Source organism: Misgurnus anguillicaudatus, chromosome 9, assembly GCF_027580225.2.
Source record: "Misgurnus anguillicaudatus chromosome 9, ASM2758022v2, whole genome shotgun sequence".
NCBI classification, from domain to species: domain Eukaryota; kingdom Metazoa; phylum Chordata; class Actinopteri; order Cypriniformes; family Cobitidae; genus Misgurnus; species Misgurnus anguillicaudatus.
Window position 1 is genome coordinate 29678335 of NC_073345.2, and position 25656 is coordinate 29703990.

General features: G+C 38.3%; 1 protein-coding gene across 8 annotated transcripts in view; it reads left to right on the plus strand.

Annotated features, from left to right (window-relative positions):
* Window positions 1-299: 299 nt before the first annotated feature.
* ptpn13 (protein tyrosine phosphatase non-receptor type 13) overlaps window positions 300-25656 on the plus strand; it is a 101106-nt gene continuing 75749 nt past the window's right edge. For all 8 annotated transcript variants that reach the window (XM_055179715.2, XM_073871470.1, XM_073871469.1 and 5 more), the window contains exons 1-2: window positions 300-657; window positions 16056-16175. In XM_055179715.2, coding sequence (XP_055035690.2) covers window positions 16061-16175 — 115 coding nt within the window. In that variant the 5' untranslated portion in view covers window positions 300-657; window positions 16056-16060. The remainder of the gene's footprint in view (window positions 658-16055; window positions 16176-25656) is intronic.

A 25656-nucleotide genomic window follows, 5' to 3' on the forward strand; every position in this document is an offset into this window, starting at 1 on the left:
TACATTTTTGCCACCTTAAATACATTTGCAACCATATAATGTACATTAACATGTCTAATATGATATAATAGTAATGTCAAAATAAACCCTGAGTACTTTTTGCAGACATCTTGATGCGTTACACATCAGGATGCGCGTCCACGGAGGACTGTGTTTCATTGTAACAAGTTTTCGTGGTATTTTCCTCTCGGACAGTTTCTATAGAGACGCCTCGTGTTGCTGCCCGGGCGGTGGATAATAACCAATGAGAGGCGGGAGTGGGGGTGTCTGGTTACTCCCTCTCTCTCTCTCTCTCTCTCTCTCTCATTGAGCAATGAGAGGGCAATGAGAGAGCGAGAGCGAGCGAGCACTGATGAACCTTTCGGGCAGAAAGACTCTGAACTACAGACACACCGCTTGTTTTTAGTTGCTTAAAATATTTCTATATTTGCGCACTGGCTGTAATCTTTACATTTACGTTTTCAAGCACTGATAAGGATCGATTTTACGGAGAGCATGGACCGTATGGACAGATCTTAAGAACTCAAACCTGTTGCCAGATCGACGCGCCTGGTTTTGCATTTCAGGTTTGCCTGTGGATGTGATGCTGGGCTCTTGTTTGCGCACTGGCTGGTAGTTGGAGAGAAGTTTGTGATCGGTAGTGGACTAAATTGTGAGGTAAGTTCGCATCGATAGTTTTGCGAAGTTTAATGTTTGATGCTTTGAAGTTTGTGTGGTATTTAAACAGCGCGCGTAGATGTGCTTTAGCCATGAGGCTGTAAACTCGGTTTGGGAAACGTTTACTCAAAGATGCGAAGAAATACGACTTTTATTCAAACTTCATTCGACTTTTATAGAAAGAAGCATCACGTGCGTAAAATACGGAGCTTTAAAAGCCAAAACAGCGTTTGATGGTGGGAAGGGTCTAAAGTAACCGCAGGTGTTGGATGTATCAGGGTTTCGACCACCTACGTTTAAAGGCCTCTTTCTTTGGATTTTGAGGTATATTAGATATGGACGTCATATTTACAACGTAAATATTGCATGTAGTTTTGCAATAGGGACTGGCAATGTTAAACACGGACATGTTTAGTTTTTTATTGTCTCGTGCATCACTGTTAGATGGTACAAGTGAATAAAAGTGAATAAGTGGCATGCAGGTGGGTAGTACTACTCATGCCACAGATAGTGTCACTTTTCTAAAAAAAAAAAAAACATGCATGATTCACAAGGTTCAAACGCAGCCATAGAAAAGCTGGAATGTCAGTATTTTGAAATGTGGATAAATAAATTCACATTATTTTTTTAAAACCATATCATTCCTAATTACTGAATTTAGATTTTTAAAATAGTAATATAATATAATATGAAAGTGAATATCATCTGGCATTAAAATAAAGCAAACTGGTTTAGATCTTAAAGACCACATCTCATCCCCAGATGACCTTCTTAATTCTCCAGAGCTCCAATTTAAAAGCTGACTCATTTTAAGTTTGTTTATATCCGGCAGTGCCACTCCTGATCTAATGACAGTCGTAACTTATTCATTCCAACATAAACATGCATAGTTCTCATGAAATTATACTGTGGTTATCAGTTGACAGAATTAGAGAAGTTCCTCCCAGACATGGTGATGCGTGATTCATCGAGCAGTAGTTATAGGGGTCTTGTTTTCTTTTGTGCTGTGGTCCAAAGGTTTGTTTTATCTTCTGCGCTGCGCTCAAAGAAGCTTTGTTTCTTGAAGTCTGGTTTGGTAATCGTGCATAAGTTCTCAGAGTGAGACTGCAATGTTTTCATTTAGTCTTGTGGTTTAGTTTTTACTAAATCTGTCCAGACTTTGTTATGTAACTCAGACATTGTATGCAAATGAGCGGTCCATTTAAACTTTTAATGAAAAAGTCTGTTTTAAGCTTAGAGGGCTTTAGGAACCTGATCCTGGTTTGATATGAACGCAGATGGCGTGGACGGTGGCTTCCGGTGCTGCCTTTTTGTGTGTTTATGAGGCTTTCAGTTTGATCCAATGAATACTTATAAACATTTCTGGATTATGATGCTTATCATGTGATGTAACAGCCATTTGGACGGTGCATTTGATGGGTGGTTTTGGGTAAGGAAGGCTGCAGGCATTGCTTGGCTTGCTTGTATTAGGTTTGTGTAAATATTTATTCTGTATTCCTAATACAGGGATGAGCAGGACACTGTTAGATAACTGTTGGTGGTTTACCACAGGATCTTACAATAGGAATAATATATGTTTGAAATAATTGTAAACAGGGAGCAGCTAAATAAACGCTGGTATGTTTTGTTCACATTTGGTTCTTATGGATGGATGGATGGATGGAGACAGCATTGTTGTTCCACTCTCTAATTTAATAAAGTGTTCTGCTCATCCTCTCCACATGGTTATTATTTTCTTTGCTGGATTAAGAAACGTTAAACGAACGCTTCGGTTTTGATGAAACCCCGCCCTCACACCTTTAAACCACCTCTGATGCTAAATTTGCTCTTTTACCATGTTATTTTCTTTTGGCCTGCTTCCACTGAGGAAATTCCAGCTCAACTTTACCACAGTACAGATCGCTTTTATACACCAGACGGACACGTTTTTAGTTCGGCTTCTTTTACGTCACTCATTAGAAGTGTTTTGCTAAACTTTGCTTAAAAATGCATAAGTTATGTTCTGCTGAAGTCTCTGCTCTTGGTCTTGGTCAAATCTTTGTAAAAGCAGTTTTAGCTTTAATTCTTTCCTGTCTCAGTGTTTGCTTAGACAAATTAGAAAAACTAGAAAATTTGTCTTTTAAACTAAGTTTGGTTGCAAAGAGGTCTCCTCCATATATAGCCGTCCCTTACCTCCGTCCCGTGACGTTTTTTTTGCCGCATTCCTCCTCCCCCTTATCGCCTGGTGTATCTACCTCTATTAAAGGCAGAGTGCACAATGTTTGAAAGCCAATGTTTACATTGAAAATCACCTAAACAAACACGCCCCTACGGACCTTTTTTGATAGACCCGTCCCACAGATTGGCCACAAGTCTGTTTTGGTAGTCGGCCTTACTCCCTTTTCCAAAGTGTTTTTCAGAAATCATGCACTCCATCTTTAAGAAAGGAGGAAGTACTCTGGGTTCGGGCTGATATTACGAGCTCGGAGCCCTCCCCTTGGACAGCCCGCCAAGTATGCTTTAACTTATTTCATATTTGATTACATGTTAATGCAAATACTAGTAAATGTTTGTGTGATAAAAAGATAAGTTGATGCTTGTCACTGCAGTGTTTCCCATACATTGATTTATTTGTGGTGGCCCACCACAGAATCAACACTGGCCCCCACAAATAGAATTTTCATGATTCCCATTTAAATTTTTATTTTACCATTTAAAACAGCTTAATTCGGTTTAAAATATAATTTGATATATAATACAGATACAAATCAAAGAGTAGAAGTGAAACATATTTCAGGTGCCGACACTAGATCAAACGCAAACACAACATGATGACGTCCCATATATGCTAATTAGCGGGTGACGTCATCACCACCACAGTCTCCTCAAAATCCTGTGGGAAACACTGCACTGCGTTGGTCACTGCTACGGTTGTCTTGGTGTTTGGTGGGGTGTTCTGGGTAATATTCTTTAGGGGCCATTTACATAACACTGTTTTTTCATTCGTGTTTACACAACGTTTTGGGCTACTGTAAACGCAAACTTTTAAAGATGGGTTTCAAAGTGCACGCTTTTGAAAATGCCTTGTTGTCTCAGTTTAAACTACGAAAATGTAGATCTGTGTTACTGGTGACGTCATGCTTGTGTTAAAGTGCACCTATTTCATTGCTAAAAACAACGTTATTTTGTGTATTTGGTATACTACAATGTATTTTACGTGGCTCCAGATTTCACTCTCTTCCTGAAACGCACAGATTAAAAAAGATCTGTGTCCCTGATTGGCCAGCTAATCTGTACGTTGTGATTGGCCTGAATACCTTTGACGTCAGCACGAAGTGTGATGCTTCTTACCATGTATAAAAGATTTGCTCGCAAAGCAATGCTAACAGGAGTTAACTTACCGGCTGTGAGTCCGAAGCAGGAGGAATTATGATACTGTCGGTCTTGTCCACATCACCAATCCAAGGATGTAAATTGTAGCCTACAATCTGTGTGTTTGTTGTAGTCCAAGAAAAGATATTTACGTTGGAGACGATAACTCATGCCATCATTTACTTTGGGGTTTGTACTTTTCGCATATCGTTAACGTACTAATACACACTTACACACCAAAGGAAATGTAAAAATGTGAATCGGATAATAGGGGCTCTTTAAATCAGTCTATAGGCATGCGCGAGTATAACCAAAACAATACTTCTCAGACAAAGCTTTCAATTTTTTACACTTGACTTTATACTCCAAGGTCACATCGTAACAAAACTGCTTGATGGTTTTTCCGACTTGATTGTTTGTATTTATTGCTCTGTACAAGAATGCGTATGTGCGCAGGCATGTAGTGCTGCTTTACAAAGTAACATTGCCATCTACTGGTCTGGCACGCATAATATGGTGCTTTTATTTTTTTTCAGTGGATTCGTTTTTTTACTACATCACTTTTGTGTACACGTAGCCTAAATATGACTCCTTTAAAGGGACACTCCACTTTTTTTTGAAAATATACTAATTTTCCAGCTCCCCTAGAATTAAACATTTGATTTTTACCGTTTTGGAATCCATTCAGCCGATCTCCAGGTCTGGTGCTACCACTTTTAGAATAGCTTAGCACCATCCATTGGCTGCATCTGAAAACTCTGCAGAAGAATCAAGTTTTAAATAGAAAAAATATCGAAACTCTTTGGTTATTTTTAGCCCAATGCTAATGGTCTAATCAGATTCAATGGATTATGCTAAGCTAAAAGTGGTACCGCCAGAACCGGAGATTGTCTGAATGGATTCCAAAAAGGTAAAAATCAAATGTTTCACTCTAGGGGAGCTGGAAAATTGTAGTGCTGCAAAAAAAGTGGAGTGTCCCTTTAATGTAAGTCTGTTGAATTGTATTTTCATATTATATCATTTATCAGATTAAAATCCTACATCGCTTGATTTATGTCTCTAAACTTACCCATAGATACTAGCTGGTCTTTTACATGGCTCAATCACATTTAGCACATACTGTCCACCTTTAAATGACTCAGTTGTACACATCATAAATTTATTTCTTTTCTTTCAATAGTACAATAAACAGCATGCAAAGCAGTCTTCAAAATACCATTGACATGTATTTAAATATCCCTTGCGGTTTTGTTTTTGGGTATGTAGCCTTTTCAGTGGATGCTTGACATATTTTGGGTTTTCCCAGGATGGAAACTGATTAAAATTGGTATGCTGTGAGTTTTACCAGAGTTTGTTCAGGTCAAACCAGACTTTTGTTCAGATGTATACCTTCATCCCAGACTCAACACGTGCCGGCGGGCGTTACTAGCACAGAAGACCCTGAGAAACAGCAACGAGTGGCTGCTTTATACCAAAGGCCTCTGGTTTTCTCCAGATACCTCAGAGGCTTAATTACTGATCACACCATTGGGAAAAGAAAGAAAAACCTTTGTAGATGTTGGCCTCACACACTGATCTGGAATCAGAGCTGCACTTTAAACTGCACGCATTGCTATATGGCCATTCTGTATCAATAGGTCTCCTGCTAAAGATGTTGAATTTGATAACCCTTTTATGGCCTAGGCCTACATTTTGTTTTTTAACCATTGAACCGTAAACCAGAAATAAATATGAGCCATGTTAGAGCAAAATTATAAATATTAAACATCACGTTAGGAAATACAATTCTTGTTTTATTTTATCCAGCCATAGTGGAAATGTTGAATGACAGAAGACAACCGAAAAAGAAGGAACGGATTGACGTAGTTGTGGTCCCTATGGCAACCTGGTTATTACCAGGAATTGAGAGGAAGTTGAGTCTTAAGGGCAAAAGATGAGTGCAGAAATGATAGACTCACTCAGGGAACGATCAAGATGAGCTAGCGCAAGAATGGTACAAGAAGAAAGACACTAAGAACAGAGGGTGGGCCTTTCTTTTAGCCAGCTTATGACTCATATGGGGTTCTGCCTTATAAATGTGTGCGTGTTTTGTTTTCACTGCAGAAAATATGTACCGATTCATCATTGCGCAGTAATCTGGTCCTTCCAGTCGGCTGCGTTTACTGCACCATATCCTGCAGACAGTAAGCTACTGTTCGGCTTTGCTTTATGAACATGTGTTGAATGTGTTGGGTGGAGTTGCCGCTGCAAAAGTTCACAGTGAGGTGGTCACATGATTCTGCTTCACAACCCAGATGCTACACTGTCCTTTAAAGGTACAGTTACAAAATTGGACATTCCACAAGACTTTTTAAAGACGTCAAATAAATCTTTGGTATCCCCAGAATACGTATGTGAAGTTCTAGCTTAAAATACCATATAGATAATTTATTATAGCATGTTAAAATTGTAACTTTGTAGGTGTGAGCAAAAATGTGCTGTTTTTGGGTGTGTCTGTGTCCTTTAAAATGCAAATGAGCTGCAGGGTTTTCAGCAGAAAATGTGTAAGTTCAGGTGGTAGGGTTGGGTCAAGGGGGGGCTTACACCTCATGATGAAAATGAAAATATTTTTATTTAAAACACTAAAATAAAACTTAATTTTGAAAAAAACTATGACAGAAAATGAAAACATACTAGATTATTTATAAATTAAATGTTTTTACCTCTAACGGGAATAGATAGATAGCGTGAAGATTGTAAAAACTGATTATTTCCCACTGATAATGACATTATCTTAAAGGAGTATAACTACTGTAGCATGTAAATAATGCACATAAATAACGTGAGCAAGAGCGCTCAACAATTATATCTAATCAACAGGCACGTGAAACCTAGCTAGCAGGTTGCTCAAACAACAAAATCACCTCCTTGCTAACTTTAAATTTGCAAGAACTATAGACAGATACAATAGCAGGCTTAAATAAACTCAAAACATAAGTCCACTTACAGTTCTCACGGACATGTGTTTTATCAACTGGCTATTCCAGACATGATGGACCACATCTTTATCTCATTTCGGCCGTGTGGTGCGCGTGCACGCTCGTGGTTTGAAGCGCGTCCGCGCTATTCTCCGAGATGTTTTATCAACTGGCTCCTTATCCTCCAGACAGTGACGGTCTGGACAACGTCTTAGTTATTTCGGCCGTGTGGCGCGCGCGCCTGCTTATGGTGTGAAGTGCGTTCGCGCTATTCTCCGGGATGCACTGTACGGCCTTTTTTTTTAGGCGACTTATTAAAGGGGGTAGGGTTTCCCAGCTTAGGCGGGCCGCCCGAACTGCAAAGTGCTGCAGGAAACCCTGAGCTGATCTCTGCACATGCAGATTAATGGGCAGTATTATCCCCTTCTGACATCACAAGGGGAGACAAATTTCAGTCACCTTATTTTTTTCACATGCTTGCAGAGAATGGTTTACTAAGTTACTGAGTTGATATTTTTCACATTCTTTGATAGAAGCACTAGGGACCCAATTATAGCACCTAAACATGGAAAAAGTCATTTTCATGATATGTCCCCTTTAAAGGTACACAATAGGTCTTTAGGGTACCCCAAAATGTACAACATTTCAATGTGTCATATACACATAAAAGCACAAAAATGTACCTTTGGGACTACCACCCTACTGACAGATAAGTTTTCAGTTTTGTATTTTTTTTCTCAGCATGCTTTCTGCACTGTTTGCGTGATTATTGTTGATTTGAAATAAAAGTTTTTTGCTGTTGCATTTATAAGAAGGCATTTTTTATGTCGGTTTTGGCTCCCTGACACACGACCGGCAATCAGATGTTTTCTTTTTCATTTTGGCCGATCCGTGTTATGGACACCGAGCTGTTATATAAATGTCTCTGAAGGGAACTGTCTCAAGAAAAGTTTTCCTTTAAATCTTAAAATTATGGAAAATTTATTATTAATCTACACAATATAGAACAATTTAATTTAAATCAATAACAACTTTGTTTTTTATCCATATACAAACAAACCCATACAGTCGAACGCACAGCCTTTCAAAGTATACTTCATGACCTGTTAACAAGCAAATAAACATCCTGTTTATGTACTCGTTTATTCTTGCATGTTGCGTAAATTGGAAATTGTACTCAATTGGCCCATTTGCTTGTAAAAAAGCCATAAAAAAATCATGATCGGTGCATTATTACTGTCTTTGATAGACATGTTAAATATAAAAATACCATTAATTATATCACATACAGAGTGACAATTTAGTGCCAAAAATATTTTGTGCTTTTTTTTGGTCGATACTTTTTGATTGGTTGTGTTTAGTATTGTGTTTACTCAGCATTGTTTTTTCTCCCTGCTGTCTGATACTCCAGACATGCAATCCATTTTTAGGTTGTGACACACCAGTTAAGAACCAGTTGTTAAAATAAGAGGAAGCACTTTAGCCTAATAAAATGATCGTGTTTTATGTCATTCAAGTATTTTAGGTCTCAAACTACGATGTGTTTCTGGAAAATGTGCGGCTGAGGTAATCCAGGCTCTCAGGTTTTCTTATTTTAACAGATTGAGGGGGGGAGGAGAGTGGGGTGAAGAAACTGCAAAGGATTCTGGGAAATTGGAATGTTGCTTTCCCTGCTCCTGGCAAAAGCATCTCCAAAAAAGATTTTGAGCTCAACTTACTGGCATCGGAGTGTTTTTAGAATTGGAAACGATTTAACCGGGTCCAACCACAGATTAATGTTATGAGCAAAATAAAACATCCTCTCTATCGGGCTTTGGTGTTTCATTGGAAACCATCACCCCTGTTTTTTGTTTGATTGCTTCTAGAGTTTTATTCCTAAATCTGCGTTCTGCCAAGTTCTGCAACAGAATGGAAATTGAATCTAAAATGATGATTCTCATCTTAGGCATTCATGGGAAAAACAGAGCGCCTGGTAGATGAATCAAAACATGCACCATCCAACCGTCTTTTTAACCCCCTTTACCCATTTGGAAAGTGCAATTCCGAAATCTCAGCTTTGCTCTTAAGGTGGGAAAATTTGGGCTGGTCACCTGGGCGTAGGGAGTGTGATCACGTTTCAAGGATTAATCTTTCCAAAATCCTCTGAACTGTGACCAGGAAAACTCTGACCATGCTTACTGTTTTTCTTTCCCCACTTTGCTTGGTGTTGGGGGAATAACTTGGCCCAGACCTCTGATTCATTGCCACGGTTTTTACAGTGCTGTCTAATGGTTTTAAGTTTCACCTCACAGTTTATTTTTTCTGACCTGAGATGGTCTTGGATCTCCATATTTGAAAGCTTGACATTTCTTGTTTTCTATTATAGATGTTGTGTCCTTCCAGACTGTGCACGGAGACACGGCATTTAAAAGCAGTCGAGTGATTTCAGGGGGCTCATTTGCATGCATTACATAGAAAACTTTAAAGCACAGTAGCAAAACATGTTAAATATTTAGAGGATAGAAAATGGTCGAATCTAAATGACTAAACAGTTTTTGGAGCAAGAAACCTTTAGCAGCTGTTTTTCAGAAGTAAACGCAGATATGCTTGGGATTTTAGGAAACTAAATACTATATTATGCTACATTTGTGTCACATTCCCTTTCTAAAATGGATGTGCAATTTACATTGCATTTACAATTTACATTTTTGCATTTGGCGGAAGACTATCATAAGCAAATTTTTCAGTATGTGTGTTCACTGGGAATCGAACCCACAACCTTTTACAGTGTTTATGCAATGTTCTACCAGTTGAGCTACACAAACACTTGACCAAGTATCACCCAGTTATGATCTTGGAAATTCAATTTTGGTCAGTGGCTTTTCCACTGATTGCAGTACGTAGTACCCGGTACTTTTTTTAGTACCACCTTGGTTGGGGGTCCAACCGACCTGAGCTGATACCAAAATGTGACGCGAAAACACTGTAGATCACTGATTGGTCTGAGAGAATCGTCACTACCAGCGCCATCGCTATAATGTAAAACAGTTGGTTTACCTTAATGCCAACTTGCGCTGTTTTGAATAAACCTGTTGTCTTCTGTGCTTTGCTGTATGTTTCCAAACTCCATTTTAGCGATGAAAAACATCCACAGGTTGGGAACCAGGAACACCATAACAGTTTTTTCCAGACTTGCAGTTTGTGGCGGCACATTCGTGAAACTCACGTCCGCATATATGATTAAATGCAACTTAAATGAGGCTCAGAGGAGCGGGTTGACTGACGCCACAGGTGTTTGTACAGAAACTGTGATGTAATGCTGCATTTACACCAACCGCGGTAGAGGCGTTAAGCGCGAGTGATTCCAATGTTAAGTCGATGTGAAGGCGTGTTGACGCGCGTCAGGAGGTTCGGCGCAGCGCGGCGCAGAATTGAGCGTTGTGCGCGGTACATGCGAATGGTGCTTTTTGTGCATTTTGCGGTTCACGTGAATTTGCGGCTGACGCCCGAGTTGAAAAATTTGAACTTTGCTGGAATTTCGTGACGCGTTAACCTATCAGGAGCATGCTTGCTGCTGTGGTGGCAGCCCCGCCCGGAGTCGCTCATTCAACCAACGCTTGATATTGTCCGCAAGCAGTCACCCGGAGCTATACGACACAAGTTCTTATTTCTATAGAGGAGACAGGAATAAAAAGGACCTCGCTTGGAAGAGTGTCAGTGAGGACATTGGGCAACATGGTACACTTCACTTTTGAGTCACGTGACGTTTATCGACCCGGGTCGTTTATTTTCCCCCTATAGTAAGGTTACCAAATACAAACTGGTAACTCTTGATAAATGCACATTGCACAATCAACATCAGTCATCTTGCAAACAGACAACCGCATAGCACTCGCCCCTCTCACAAGAAGCGGAGTTTGGCTCTGACGGGCGTCAAATGCTTGCTTTTCCGCGCGTCTACTCCGCTCTGCACGCGCGAATGCATTCAAATTGTTCAAGCGTCAAACCACGCGCGGTAGACGCGATTTTGACGCCTGAAATGCGGTTGGTGTAAACTCTGCATAAGACAGAGGTGATGATTAACGTGATGTGCAAACATCTATTTGTGGTGGTCAATTTGAATTTTGTGGCGAACTGAGAAATAAATAAATGTATGGGATTGTACAAAAATGCTCTCACTTTGAAGTGTTACTAAACTCAATGGAAAAGCTAACCAAGCCAAAGTGACGTGAGCTGACCTGACCCAAACCAAACCGTGGGGTATTATGCAATGGAAAAGCGCCATGAGATAAGTTAATCTAATTGCGAGTTAATGAGGCAACATTGTGGTTATCATTTAGTTCAAACGCATTGCATTATGGGTACCAGTGTTTCTTGCAGTGTGCTCTTGTTGTATACTACGCGTTGTGTCAAAAGTGGTGGGTCATTCAAATTTTGCATTGCATGAAGAATATGCTGTGCAAAGCATTGGAAAGTGGTAGATGGTTCGCCATTCCCAACATTCCCATAATCTCACGCTAGAGATCACTAATGGGAATGAGGCAGTGCACCCTGAGAGATGGGGGAGGCTGTGTTAGAATAACAAAAGCAGAGGAAGACAATCTGCATACGATAGCTGCCCGCACTAAGTGCTAATGAAGCATACTAGAGGGGCTTGAAACGCACTTTGCTCCCCTCGTTTCCCTCTTTTAGGGAGTTTCTCGTCCCTAGCGTGCATTCCTGCATAAATATCCGCTTATCTGTGGCTGTTTTTGTCTGAAATGCAGAATGACCAGCTCTCTGTCTAAGCCTGTAAGTATATTTCGAATAGGTAATTTGATGGAGCCTTATTCTCTATGAAAACAAGATTGAGAGTTTTGTGCATTCAGTTTTGTGGATGTTTTATTCAAGTAATCTGCGATTTTAAAATCAGACCACAATCACAGCGAGAGAATTTTCTGTGGTTTATATACATATTGTTTAGTGCTGCACAATTAATCGCATCGCAATGTCAGCCTGTGCAATTATATGACAGCAAAATGTTGCAATTATATTAAATAAATCCATGTGTGGACTTGTTAACACCAACTTTCTGATAACAGTTTGATGATTTTCCTTGCTGTTTAAAAAAAGAAAGAAAAACGAACAAAAAAGGCAGTGCATGTGTGGCATGCACGTATGTGGTGTGCGTCGTCACTTGTGTGTGCGCAGCGCGGAAATACCAGAGCGAAGATGGATGCAGAGGAGGTTGACAGTGATCTGGTAGCTAAAAAAAACTCTACGTCTGTTGTATGGCAGTATTTTGGATTTAGGATTACTGACACTAAGCAGTTGCTACATCACGTGGCAATACGAAAACATTTCTAGTTTTACAAATACACATTTTAGCATTATCACTAAACTGTGTGTGGATTTTCCTTAAAACCCATCAAGTTGACTCATGATACCATTTATTATAATCGCAAATCGCACATCGCAATATTAGCATGAATAACCGCAATTCGTGCAGCCCTAATATTGTTTCATGTGTTCACATTTTGCTTTTTTATGTGTCATGGTTTATGATTGTACTGTATGTGCTATGTTGGTATTAGCAGTGCAAAAGTTCATGAGTTTGATTTCCAGTCAAGACACATACTGACACAACGTACTGTGTATACATTGAATGCACTGTATACATTTCTTTGGTTTAAAGGCGGAGTCCACGATGTTTGAAAGCCAATGTTGATATTTGAAATCACCCAAACAAACACGCCCCTACCCCAATAGAATCTGGACCTTCTGTTGATAGACGCACCCCACACATACGCAACCCGGCATTTGATTTGATTTGCTATAAGTGTGTTTTGGTAGTCGGCCTGTCTCCTTTTCCAACGCGTTTTTCAAACATCGTGGACTCCGCCTTTAAATGCATTAATGAAAATAAGCATGTAGCGCTGTGATTGACACAAGTTTGAGCTCAGTCTGCAATGTGTGTGTATATACAAACTTATGAATGCGATCTGGCATCACACCCCTATGGTGTTTCCTGCGTACACACTGTTGGAAAAGTCTGACTCTACAGTTCAATTGAAATGTGACACATAGTATTTGGGTAGCCCCGTGTAATGCCCGCTCAAAAGTAATCCCTTAAACCCTGTGCTTCCCCTGTCTCTCTTTATCTTGGGATTTCCAGGGGTTTACGATTCTTTGTCCTTACAGCTGTGGCAGCATTTCATAAGTTGGGACATAATGACAAACAATTTCAACACAAGGCTTGTAACTGACCCCAACAATTAAACCTGATGCAAAACGATTGCATTCGCCTGTTTTTGTTGTTAAAATTGACTTTAAGATCTACCTGTGTATGGATTAATCCGTTTTCGCAATAAAAATAGCCATAGATGCCGGAATGGCGTAAAGAATAAAAAAACTTAACTTTACTAATTTGCTTATTTAGATTACGATTTAAAGGATAGTTTACACAAATATATAACTTATCAGTAGCTATGTTTTCATCCAAAGCTGCGAATTTAACGTAGCCTATATAATAGTTGAAGAGAACAAAATCATAACTTTGCAGGTCTTTTTTACATAAAAAAAGTGTTTATGCATATTTTAAGAAGGTTTTGCATCTTGGTGTTTCCATTTAGCTTTATTTGTCCGATTCAAAATGCACATAAAAGTAGGTGGATACAAAGTTGGAAATTGAAAACATTTGTGAAGTTGTTATGAAAATATACAATAAGATGGAAAATAAAAAATATTTACGTCAACATCCATCATTATTTAATGTAGTGCTGCATAACGATTACTCACAACTAATCGTTTGCAGAATAAATGTTTTTGTTTACATCATAAATGTGTGTGTACTGTGTTTAATAATTATGTATATATGAATACACACACATGCATGTATAATTTTAAGCAGTGGCGGCCGGTGACTTATTTTCCGAGGGCGCACGATGCGAAGCTCGTCACAACATGTGTGTGGTTTGTCATATTAAAATATGTGTTCGGTGTGTCATGTCAACCATGTGCCTCACACGTCTTGTCAAAATAAGTGCCTGTTAGGGGTGTAACGGTACGTGTATTCGAACCGGACCGTTTCGGTTCAGGGCTTTCGGCACGGTGCACACGTGCACCGAAAAGCCGAATGCATTTTGTGTGTGCCTGTGCGGAACATAATACGTGCGTTTCCGCACGAACATATTAAGTGGCGGAAGTCTCCGCGTTCAGCGCAAGTCTTCTGTCAAACATATAACATAATTCGGCCCGCAGAAAGATTTTTATTTACTTAGTTGTATATTCGTTTGATTATTGATGTAAACGTTTACGTGTCGTATCTAAAAGCGCATGTTAAACGCGTGTCAACGCGCTGCTTTGTTCTTTCAAAAGTCCGTGAGAGGATGCGCGTCTTTCGTTGCTACGCAATCATGAGACGCGCTTTCTGTGACAGCGAGAATAAGGAATGCGTGATCAGATTTTTCATCTGCACATCACGTCAATCATATCATTGTCACAATGCGATCAGCTGGTCGGGACAGAGAAGAGCTGTAACCCGGGCTTACTCAGCTGTTACTCAGCTGCGGAGGGGTTCGTTAGTAAAGTCACAGGCAGCTTACATTGACGACACAAGCAAAGATTAGGAGAAACGTGCAAAAGATCCAAGATGGCTATGTATGCACCTCACTAATCTCAAAATGATTGTATAATAAGTATATCATCATGTTGCTTGCTATGCAGTTACACATAGAGCAGTAATATTATTTTTATACAGAGATGGTACATAGCCAATTCAATACTGTGAGTTAAACAATCCAAAATAAATCAAAACAGAACATTTTTGGTGGCAAAAATGTAGGCTAATAGTTCATAAATGTATTCAGGAATTGAATTTGTTAGTTCAAGGTTTTAGTAGAAAAAAGTTTAAGAGAAGGTTAAGAAAAGAGTTACCTTCTGTTATAAAATAATGTAAAAAAGAACTTTGCTGTAGTATTTTATTTATTATTTTTTCATTTTATATATATTTTATGTGTTATATTTTAATAAAAAGTGTTTTAAAAAAGTGTAAACAAATTGTAAAAAAAAGTTTATAGTAATAAACAACCTGCAGTTTAATGTTTGCATTTTTCCCTTACTGTACCGAAAATGAACCGAACCGTGGCTTCAAAACCGAGGTTCGCACCGAACCGTGATTTTTGCGTACCGTTACACCCCTACTGCCTGTTGCAGATGCGTCTAAAGGGTTTATAATAAAAGTGACGCTCGCGTTTGCCAGATACTCGCTTAATCTCATGTGTAATCAAAGTTTACTTGCATGTATTTTGTGAACGTGAGCTTCTCTTTTATTATAAACCGTTTTGACACGTGTGCAGCAGGCCCTTGACAAGACGCATGATGCACATGGTTTACATGACACAACAAACACATATTTTGACATGAAGAGCAACACACATGACACTCCGAACACATATTTAGAATTTGTGCCCCTTGGAGAGAAGTCACCAGCTGCCACTGATTTTAATTAAAAAAATCTATGTTGTAAGTATTCATTTATGTATAATATAAATTGTATATAAATATAAAATTGCATAAATGCATGTTCATATTTCTTAAATATATACATGCATGTGTGTGTATTTATATATACCCTAATACAGTGGTTCTCAAACTTTTTCAGCGTGCGGCCCCCTTTGTGTACGTTGCATTCCTTCGCGCCCCCCCCCCAAAGAAAATTTATGACAAAAAAAAGTTCTAAAACTTCACATTTTAATTAAACAAAACATTAAATTATACAAAGTAGTGCTGTTGGTTAGTAGCCTTATTTTTTTTTAGGTTTAATTTCACAGAATTCTTGATAAATTAATGTATTTTATAAAATGTCATAAAACTGGGGCCCCCTTGGCACCATCTCGCGGCCCCGGCCCCCAGTTTGAGAACCACTGCCCTAATACATAATTATTATACAAAATACACACACATATATATGATGTTAACAAAAACTTTTATTCTGCAAACAATCTGTTGCGATTAATTGTTATGTAGCTTTATCTTTAGTTGTATAGAGAATATGTGTATTCAGATCAGCTTAATGTACCTGTTAAGAACTGACTTTGAAAGAGTAACATGGCAATGTTTGTCTATCCTCAGGCACCATGCACGTGTCTCTGGCCGAGGCCTTGCAGGTGAGAGGCGGACCCCTGCAGGAAGAGGAAGTCTGGGCCGTCCTGAACCAGAGCGCAGAAAGTCTCCATGAACTCCTCCGCAGAGGTAAACCACCATCCTGGCTCACACGACACTAAGAACTCCCACATTTCTCAAGGGTGCTCACTGCTTAGCCAAGTTTGAGGCCTTGGAGTGAGCGAAACAATCAGAAACCTTGAATTACAGCATGATAGTGTTGAAGAAGAGGGTTGATAAAACCCAACTGAAGATTTCAGCTGTCTGCTCATGGTTTTTGATAGTAAAACACCCTGTTCAGTTTCTATGTGGTGTAAAGTTACATAAATGCAGTGTAAACACCAGTCATCCATGACTTAGAAAATATAACTAAGGCTATGTGACAAACCGCCTATGTACACGGGCAACGTTCAAATTAGGGCTGCAACTAACGATTATTTTAATAATCGATTAATCTGTCGATTATTTTTTCGATTAATCGATGAATCGGATAAAAAACAAAATACAAGAAAAGCATTCATTTCCAACCCCTTATTCAAAACAGAACAAAAATCTTTAGAAATTACACAAACATGTTGCTCCTTGAACATACCTGAGCTGTTACAATAATAATAAAATAAAATAAAAATGGACTAACACACAAAAAATACACATGTATGCTTTACATCTGCCAAATATATAGACTTTTTTATGATGCATTTCCCATCAAGAAGCCTCTCTTGATGGGATCAAAAAGATAGTAATGAGTACACTCTTAGAAATAAAGGTACAAAAGTTGTCACTGGACAGTACTCTTTCAAAAAGGTACACCTTTGTACCCAAAAAGTGCATATTAGTACTTCAAAAGTACATATTGGCAGTTCAAAGATACATATTTGTACCTAAATGGTACATATTAGGACTTTTTATAAAGGGTACTGCCCCAGTGACAGCTTTGTACCTTTATATTTGACTTCATGTGTTTTCTCTGATCAGATAGCTATCTCATTTGTTAAAACTGTTCTATTTACATTTGGCCACATACATGCGTCTTGTGAAAACGGAAAATGCTTCTTCTACTTCCGCGCAAAATGCAAATACACCATTCATTACTTCGCCTTAAAAAATGTAAGACGATGTTTATGCAACAAAAGGCGGCACTTACTGTATGTTGGGCCGGGCACGCGCGTCTCCTTGCTTGGCAGTCGGCATGAGCTGGAGCGCGCAGGAAAGAGCAGCAGGAGAGTGATGGCGCGATGATTTTACGTAAAGGTCCATGACGGGGAAAAGCGTTCATACAACTCCCTCTCAAAGTTTTATTTCATTCAGGGTTTCCGCGGGGTTGTAAAAGGTAGTAAAAGGTAGTAAATTAAATTATGCCAAATTAAGGCCAGTAAAAAGTAGTAAAAAGTAGTAAGCGTCATCTGACGAGGTAGTAAATTTTCGATTGCCTTTTGTAATGTTATGATGCCTGGAAATTAGTTCAATTCACCCGCATATCTGGGCAAATAATCAAAGATCTTTCGTCTCTGGGATGTGATCAAAGCCTGGAGTGGAGCCAAATCACGTTCCTCTCTCCGCAGTAAGCGTTCTGTAATCACTACGGACCGGATCCACTCCGGGTTTTCTGACTGTATCACGTTAATCTGAGGTAAAAGTTTATTTCAGCTAGCATGGTCAAACTTAAAATGCAGGAAGGCTCCGATGTTTTGAAGATCGATAAAGGTGTAAAAGGTTTAGCGAAATGATGAAGATTGGCAAGGCTTTCAATTCGTGGGCTAAGAAAACCAAACAGGTAATTGCGTGTCTTTGCACAGTATGACTAACGTAAGGGGTCCTGTATTTTGGGGGTAAATGATTTCTCACGTTACTGATCATCCGCGGCACGCTTTTTAATGCTATGCTGATATAGCCAGTGGCTGGTACAACGGGTTTGTGTTTAACTCGTGGGTAAACTTCATGTGGCGCCACAACAACCAAAAGGCAGATGACATCCAAATCCCTTGAGAGCGATTGACGAGGAATCATAAGAGGAGACTGCTTCCGAAATGCTCTCGCGCGACTTTGATGTCATCCACCTGTCGGTTCTTGCAGTTGCATTTGCCTGTGGTCACAAAAACGTAACATTTGTACATATATTTAAGCACAGCAGTTTAAAAACAAGTGACAAGCCATTCAAACACAAACAACAGTGCGTCCGCTGTTTCTGTGTCAGAGGAGCACGCTAGCCGCACATTCGTTTCTCATTGAGCTTGTGTTGTACGTATTTTTGCCGCTTTATTGGCCTTAAATAACACATATGCCTCAAAAATCCCGTCTTTGCAAATATCCTCATATAAACACGACCATTTAGGTCTTAAGAGAAAGTAAACAGCAGAAACATTGCGCACAAACTAGCACATCAGCGCTGCCTCTATTGTAACATAATATTTTGTTGATAAATGTACAGTCATTCAATTTACAACTGTCACTATGGTTACAGGCATCCTGTGCGAATTCTACACGAGTTTGACTCAAGTTACTCGTTCAGGGTTTATATTCATACATAACCTTACTGTATTAGAGCTGTGACTGTAAACTGTTGTGTGAACAGAACTGACCCTGGATTATTCGTTTATGTGTACTGAATAATATGATATGAAAAAGTTGTATTTGTTCACATTAGTAAATGCATTATATAACATAAACAAACAATGAAAAATATAGAGTATATAATCATTAATTAATTCTTGTTTATGTCATTACAGTAATTGACGGTGGTTCATGGTGCATTCACTAATGTTAACAGTTTCAACTTTAATTAAAAAATTATTAGTAAATGCTAAAATAAATACATTTACAATTAATAAATAATTAATAAAAGATTCATTAAAGGTGGTGATATTCATGTTTTCTTTTTATACAGTATAGTGAGTTATTTAGCTGTTTCGCCTTAATCTGAAATGCCCTGCAAACTACAGCTAGCTATATGCCACATGAGACTTCAATATGGAATTTATGGCAAAAAAATCTCCTCTTAAAATGCTATTGGTCTCGCCTACATAAAGTGTTAGGTAAAGGAATATGACTTGGCCTGAAAAATATTTCAGTCAAAAGAATTTTTTTCACTTTAATTCTTTTTTGTATGTTATATATGTCAAAATCTGTGTAAATAATAGATAGGTCGCTGATTAACACTTGCAATTCAGTGTCGTGATGGTTTTAAAAAATATTCTGAAGGTAGTAAAAAAGGTAGTAAAAAGTAGTAAATTTAACTCAAGGATTTCTGTATAAACCCTGTCATTGTTTAATATCAGTGGAGTTTGTCATTGGAGTTTTTTATTCGTTCTAGAAACTTTTTTTACCCGCTGTCGTCGCTCCATAAAGCATAAGCGTGTCGTCTTTGTTTGTTTACCTCTTTGCCGGCTAACTTCCAGGTGACGCGCTTACGTTTGGGATGAGTAAAACACTGACATGTGGTTTTCCTCTACCTTTGCTGGTTTTTTCATCTTTTCCCCGCCGCCCTGTCTTTTCTCCGCCCTGTCTATGAGCCGCCGAACTCTGCAAGCAACAGTGCGCGAGAGAGACCGACGCTGCGTCCCAAACAGCATACTTCCATACTATATAGTAGGCGAAAAGCACTACTTCTCATACTCTTTGCCTACTATATAGTATGGAGCTAGGCTGTTTGGGACGCAGCACGAGTGTGTTCACTCCGCTCCGCGCTTAACTGAAAGGTTTCTTTTTTCTTTTTTTAAATTAAACGTCTCTGCGTCATGCGACACGACGAATCGATGATGAAATTCGTTGCCAACACTTTTAGTAATCGATTTTTATCGATTTAATCGATTCGTTGTTGCAGCCCTAGTTCAAATGCATCCAGTGAGTTTTGTGTTTTTGAAGTTTTGATTGCTTTACAGTGCGCAATATAACAACGTGGCATTTTTCACACAATTGACTTATCTGTATAGCGCTGTTTTCACTGTCCTCAAAACGGGCTGATGTCCTTCTTGTTCTATGAAGTCCCTCCTTCAGAAATACGTATCGAGTTTTGATTGTGTAGTTTGTTTAGTGTGTTGTGATTCGATAGCAGCTTAGCTTGCCGTTAGCTTAGCTGGTGACTGATGTATTCCTGTGGGCGGAGTTTAGTCAAAAACGGTTCTATTGACGTCATTAAAGCAGGAAGTAGGGGGCTGTAGTCCAAACCGGCCGTTCACTGTAGGCTTTGGAAGGTGAATTCTGTTAAAGAAAATATATTGCCCGTGAACTTTGAGCGTTATCATTTTACAGATATTATTTATGGTTTACAGCAACATTACACACTAACTAGGGTTTAAAAAATGTGACCACAAAGAACGTGACCTTTAAGTGTTTATAATGCAAAGTGTTGTTGACTATTTCGGTCACTTTTGAGGTTTCGTAACTTTTAGGTTGCTCCTTTGAAGCTGAAGATTTATACTTGCATAGAAGTGCTCACATTATTTTTGCAGGACTGAGATTTTCGAGATGATGTGTTTGTAGTGATGGTATTATCAATAAACACTTCAGCTCACAGTAGTTTCTGTTGCCAGTAACATGAAGAGTACGCTGAAAGATTGTCTGCCATTGTGTATCACAAAACACTAACGACACACCTTTGGGTTGATTTGCTTGGGAATTTGGGGGTTTATGTTCCTTTCTGTACAGTGTTGAAACGAAAAGTATCTTCATGAGTAGCTTCTCAGTTTCTGTCAAATTATTTTCAGTTTTCACCCTTGTTTCTATCAAATCATTTTCCTTGTTCATCTGGTTTCTCTGGTTTGGTCAGATTGTAACATTTTCAGTTTTTTCTTTAATTGCTTCTCGTTCTCAAGGTGTATCTGTCAACACTTAATGTCAGTGGCATGAACCTGGTGAATAGAAACAGATTTCAAGTTCCAGTCTTTTTGAAACTTTTAAATAAAGTTTATAATAGTATCCACTAAAACACACCATTGCTGTGTCCAAAACTGTATCTCGCACTATATTTGGCGTCTGCCATTTTGTAGCATGTTCGAAACCCGAGAAAAAAACTTATAGGAAAACTATAAAATTTTACTATGTTTTTACCTCATCTTTGAAAAAAGATAGGCTTGTATTAATTTGTCTATGCATGCACTTTTAATCTTTGTACAGCGCCTCGTGAATGTGTTAGCATTTAGCTTAGCCCCGTTCATTCCTATGGCTCCAGACAGGGATGAATTTAGAAGCCACCAAACACTTGCATGTTTTCCCTATTTAAAGACTGTTACATGAGTAGTTACACGAGTAAGTATGGTGGCACAAAACAAAACTTTTGTTTAGAGCCATAAGAATGAATGGGGCTAGGCTAAATGCTAACACATGAAGAGCTTTACAAAGATTAAAAGTGCACACATTGAAAAAAAGATAGGTATGTATTAATTCATCTAAGTTGAGGTAAGAACATGGTAAAATATTTTACCTTTTAATTTCCTACATTCGTTCACTACTTTTTACCCACAATGCACTCTGAGGATACATTCGATGTACACTAACTCAATCACTAATGTACAGTTTTAAGATAATACAAATCCCACAGTTTGCTAACTTTATATATTTATTAGATCAGAAACAATGAGCACATTAAAGTAATCATTACATGTGATCATAATACGTAAATGAAACATTAATTCTTATTTGCAGGTGTTTAGGTCATAGACTGTCTATAATATGAAGTAATACATAGAAACCATTTTCCCACAAGCATGCCAAAAACCCAATGCAAAAAAAAACTTAAATGTGGAAAATATTTTACTACACCACATTTGCTGTATTGTCTCTCAATTAAATGATTCAAAACCATTACAGCACTGCCAACTGCACCACAAACCTCAGATGTGATGTCATCATTTGGCTGGAAATGCCACTTGGTTAATATAAGTGTTTGGCATTGTCCTTAAAGTGTTAATTCCCTTTAACCAGTTCATACCCGTTTAGGTTTATTCAAATGCCTCCTCAAAAGCTATTAGCCTAGGTTAGACCAAAAGTAACAGCTACTGTATCAGTCTGTCCACAAAGTCCAAAAATGCACTTTCTTTATCTCTTGAGGGGTGGGTAACACTTGCTAATGGTTTTTGAGAAGGCTTACTCAGCCTTGAAAATGGACTGTTGTGTCACCACCGAGAACAAAAACTTCTTTATTGTCTCCGCAGCCCCGTTTCCTAAAGAGCAGATTGGTGGGCTGTTAGATGAGTTGACATCATGCCAACTGTCCTCAACCAATATCTGCTGACGTTCCTCTAAAGATGCAAAGATCTTGGGACTTTCTCACAGTTAGGGGACAATTCTCATTCTGTTGGGCTCTTATTCAGCAGATGTGGCCATGTGCCAGGCGGGTTTGAAGCATGATTAAGCTGTTGTTTTCAGGGACGACGAAGACGATGATGATAAAGATGATGTAGCAGCTTTGGTATGTGTTTGCACGAGGACGCAGGGCTCCCCTCATTTCACAGTAGCTTGTTATCTGGCCTCGAGTCGCTGGGGTGAAAACTTGCTGGCAAAGGTCCCTCTTGACAAAGTTTGCTGAAATTCTCCATCCCGCAGCAGTACAGTCGAGGGATGTCACTCAGGCAAGTCAGCAAGTTCGGATTTATTTAGTTTAAAACCCTGAGCGCTCTTCATTTAAGAAAATCTGAGTTTGCATTTCACATGCCATGTTAACCATTTCGAGTTATACCACATCTTGACTGCAACTTACAACATAATCAAGTATATTGCATAGCTCATCAAAATTATTTAATGTTTTCTTATCGTGTTGGCTTTTTGCTTTGCGGTTTAGCTTCTTAAAGCTGCAATTTGTATTTTGTTGTTAAAGGTCACCTATATGAGAAATTCACTTTTATATGTTGTTTGAACATAATTGTGTGTCGCCTATGTGTGTACACAACCACCCTGTAATGATAAAAATCGTCTCACTCCTTTTTTTATTCCCCGTAAAACCTCAACAGTCTCATGGGACAAGCTGTTGCCATTTTCTATGCAAACTGACATCACTTTATGCTGTCTCCGCCCACAACCGTCCAAAGACCACAATTAGGTCATACATTTTATTTAATCCTTATTTGTTGTTAGGGCCGTTTTTTGCCTTTTTGTATTCTTAATTTTGCCACTACTTTATCTGCGGTTCAGCAAATGGAATGATTTTTGGTGTCAAATGTTATATTTAAACAAAATTTAAGAAAATTCTTTGACATTTTTCAAAAACTCAACAATATACTGTTGGCAAATTTACTACCCTTTTGTGTTGTTGGTGGCCAAAAATGGCCACTAAATTAAACTGCTGTAAAAATGCATCAGATAATTTTTTTCCACTTTTTTTGTTGCATGAATCTGTTAATCAACCTCAGAACTGATCAAATACCAAATGTTTACAAATTCCATGATTTTAACTCTTTAATTGCCAAGTTTATAAGTGGTGTCACTGATTTGGAAGAACAACACACAAAATTACAGATTTTCAATATAAAAAATGATTGTTGACTGGATTTTCTTTTACCTTTTTCACAGTCTTGGGCATGTGAAAGATTAGTAAAAACATTGGCTTTGTATTTTTAGTTTTTATGCAGCATCAGATTTTATTTTTTCTTCCTCGTTTATTGTTTGTGGCCATTTTTGCCCCATTGACTTCCATTTATAACAAAATGTTTTATTTGCAGAGCCATGACACCTCTCGCCATTGCAGCACCAACTGGTGCGAAATGTAGGAGCTCTCTCCTAAATACTAACAAAACTAACTAAAAATCCCCCACACACACTATGCTGTTATAGTCCATATAACTCAATGTACAAACCAAAAATTAAGCTGTTTTTTGCAGGCCTGCTAAAGGGTTAATGGTGCTCAAGAGTAAAAATAAAAAAATTTACCTCTTTGCAAAAGGAAAACCACCAACAATCAAGAATGCATGATTATATGGTGTCATGGTTTTGCAATCAAAAAACATTATTATAATGGAAGTCAATGGGGCAAAAATGTCCACAAACCATAAATGAGGGAGAAAAAAATAAAATCGGATGCTGCACAAAAACTAAAAATGCTTCAAAGCCAATGTTTTAACTAATCTTTGGCATGCCCAAGACTGTGAAAAAGATAAAAAAAACAGTCCACAATCACTTTTTCTATTAATAATCAATCATTTTGTGTTTTTTCCCCTCAAATCAGTGACATCACTTGTAAACTTGGCAATTAAAGAGTTAAAATCATGAACTTTTTGTAAACATTTGGTAGTTTTGATCAGTACTGACGTTGATTCAATGTTTATACTGAACAATAAAATAAGTTGATTGTCTTATAAAAAGTGTGTTTTTGCTATGGATAACAGTAAACAGGAAGCAGCAGCTAATTTGCATTTAAAGAGACACACACACAAAACAGCACTTTTTATGTTCACCCAAAACATGGTATAATAAATTATCTATAGGGTATTTGGACCTGAAACTTCTTAAAGACGTTCTGGGGACACCTTGACTAATATTGCATTAAAAAAAAAAATGACAATATTAGGTGACCTTTAAAAATGCACAACAATCAGGGCTTCAAACTGTCTCTTTACCTTACCTTGATTTGCAATGTAAGTGTATAATAAAGATTTATAATTTGATTTGTTGGGTGTGATTTTGCAGGTCATGTTAGTTTGACTTCATTTGACCCGTGTAAAGGAAAGACTCCAACTCTAGCAATTTTGTTTCAAACGGAGATAAGATGAAGAGGCAAAAGTGCAGCTTTATTGTGGATAAAAATAGTAATTTAGATGATTTAGAGTTCTTATGAACTAATCTTAAGCATCGAAAATAAACAGATAGTGACTAAATAAACATACGCCCAAGATACACGTATCTGAGGCTTTGGCTTTCCTTTACTTTCGTTTTGCTTTCGCAGTACTGAAGAAGTTTGCTGGTTTTCGTGGCACGTGTACTGCAATTTTTTTGTTTTGCCAGTCACAGTAAACTCAGAAGAAAGGTTTGACCAAATGTGCTTTTTGCATTTCATGAGGCTATTTTTAGCTGCATGCTTTGGGCTTGTGAACCGGACAGATAATGGTTTATCAGATTTTGCTTTGACCAATCATGCATCATTTTGCTTTCTTTATCCACTTGACATCTGTAAGCTCTATTCTAGCAATCGATGCAAGCCAAGATGACTAGTTTAAGTCAGTGAGATCTAGAGATAGATGTTATTAAATAAAAAACGTGTGAATAACTGCTGTACTTGAGCTACTGTGCCTTCACAATGAGGTCCAAACCATGACCAGACGGTTTCCACAGGAAGCTGGTGTTTATTTTGGGAATTCCACTGCTTTATAGCATCGCTGCTTGAATTTCATTTCTTAAGCTTTTCTGTTTGCTATATGCAAGGAGAAGATAGGCTAATACATATTATTCAGCTTTTGTCTAAAGAAATAGAGATCGGCTTATGCTGCTGTCCTTAAAATACAACAACACTAACTTGAAGTGATAAGAGGTTGTTTGAAAGTGGCGCCACGGTTTCATTTCATGTAGGAAGTAAATAAAATATGTATGTACAGCTGCTTCATCTGTAACCACAGGGCCAGTTTTACTCCAAGTATTTTAACTGAAC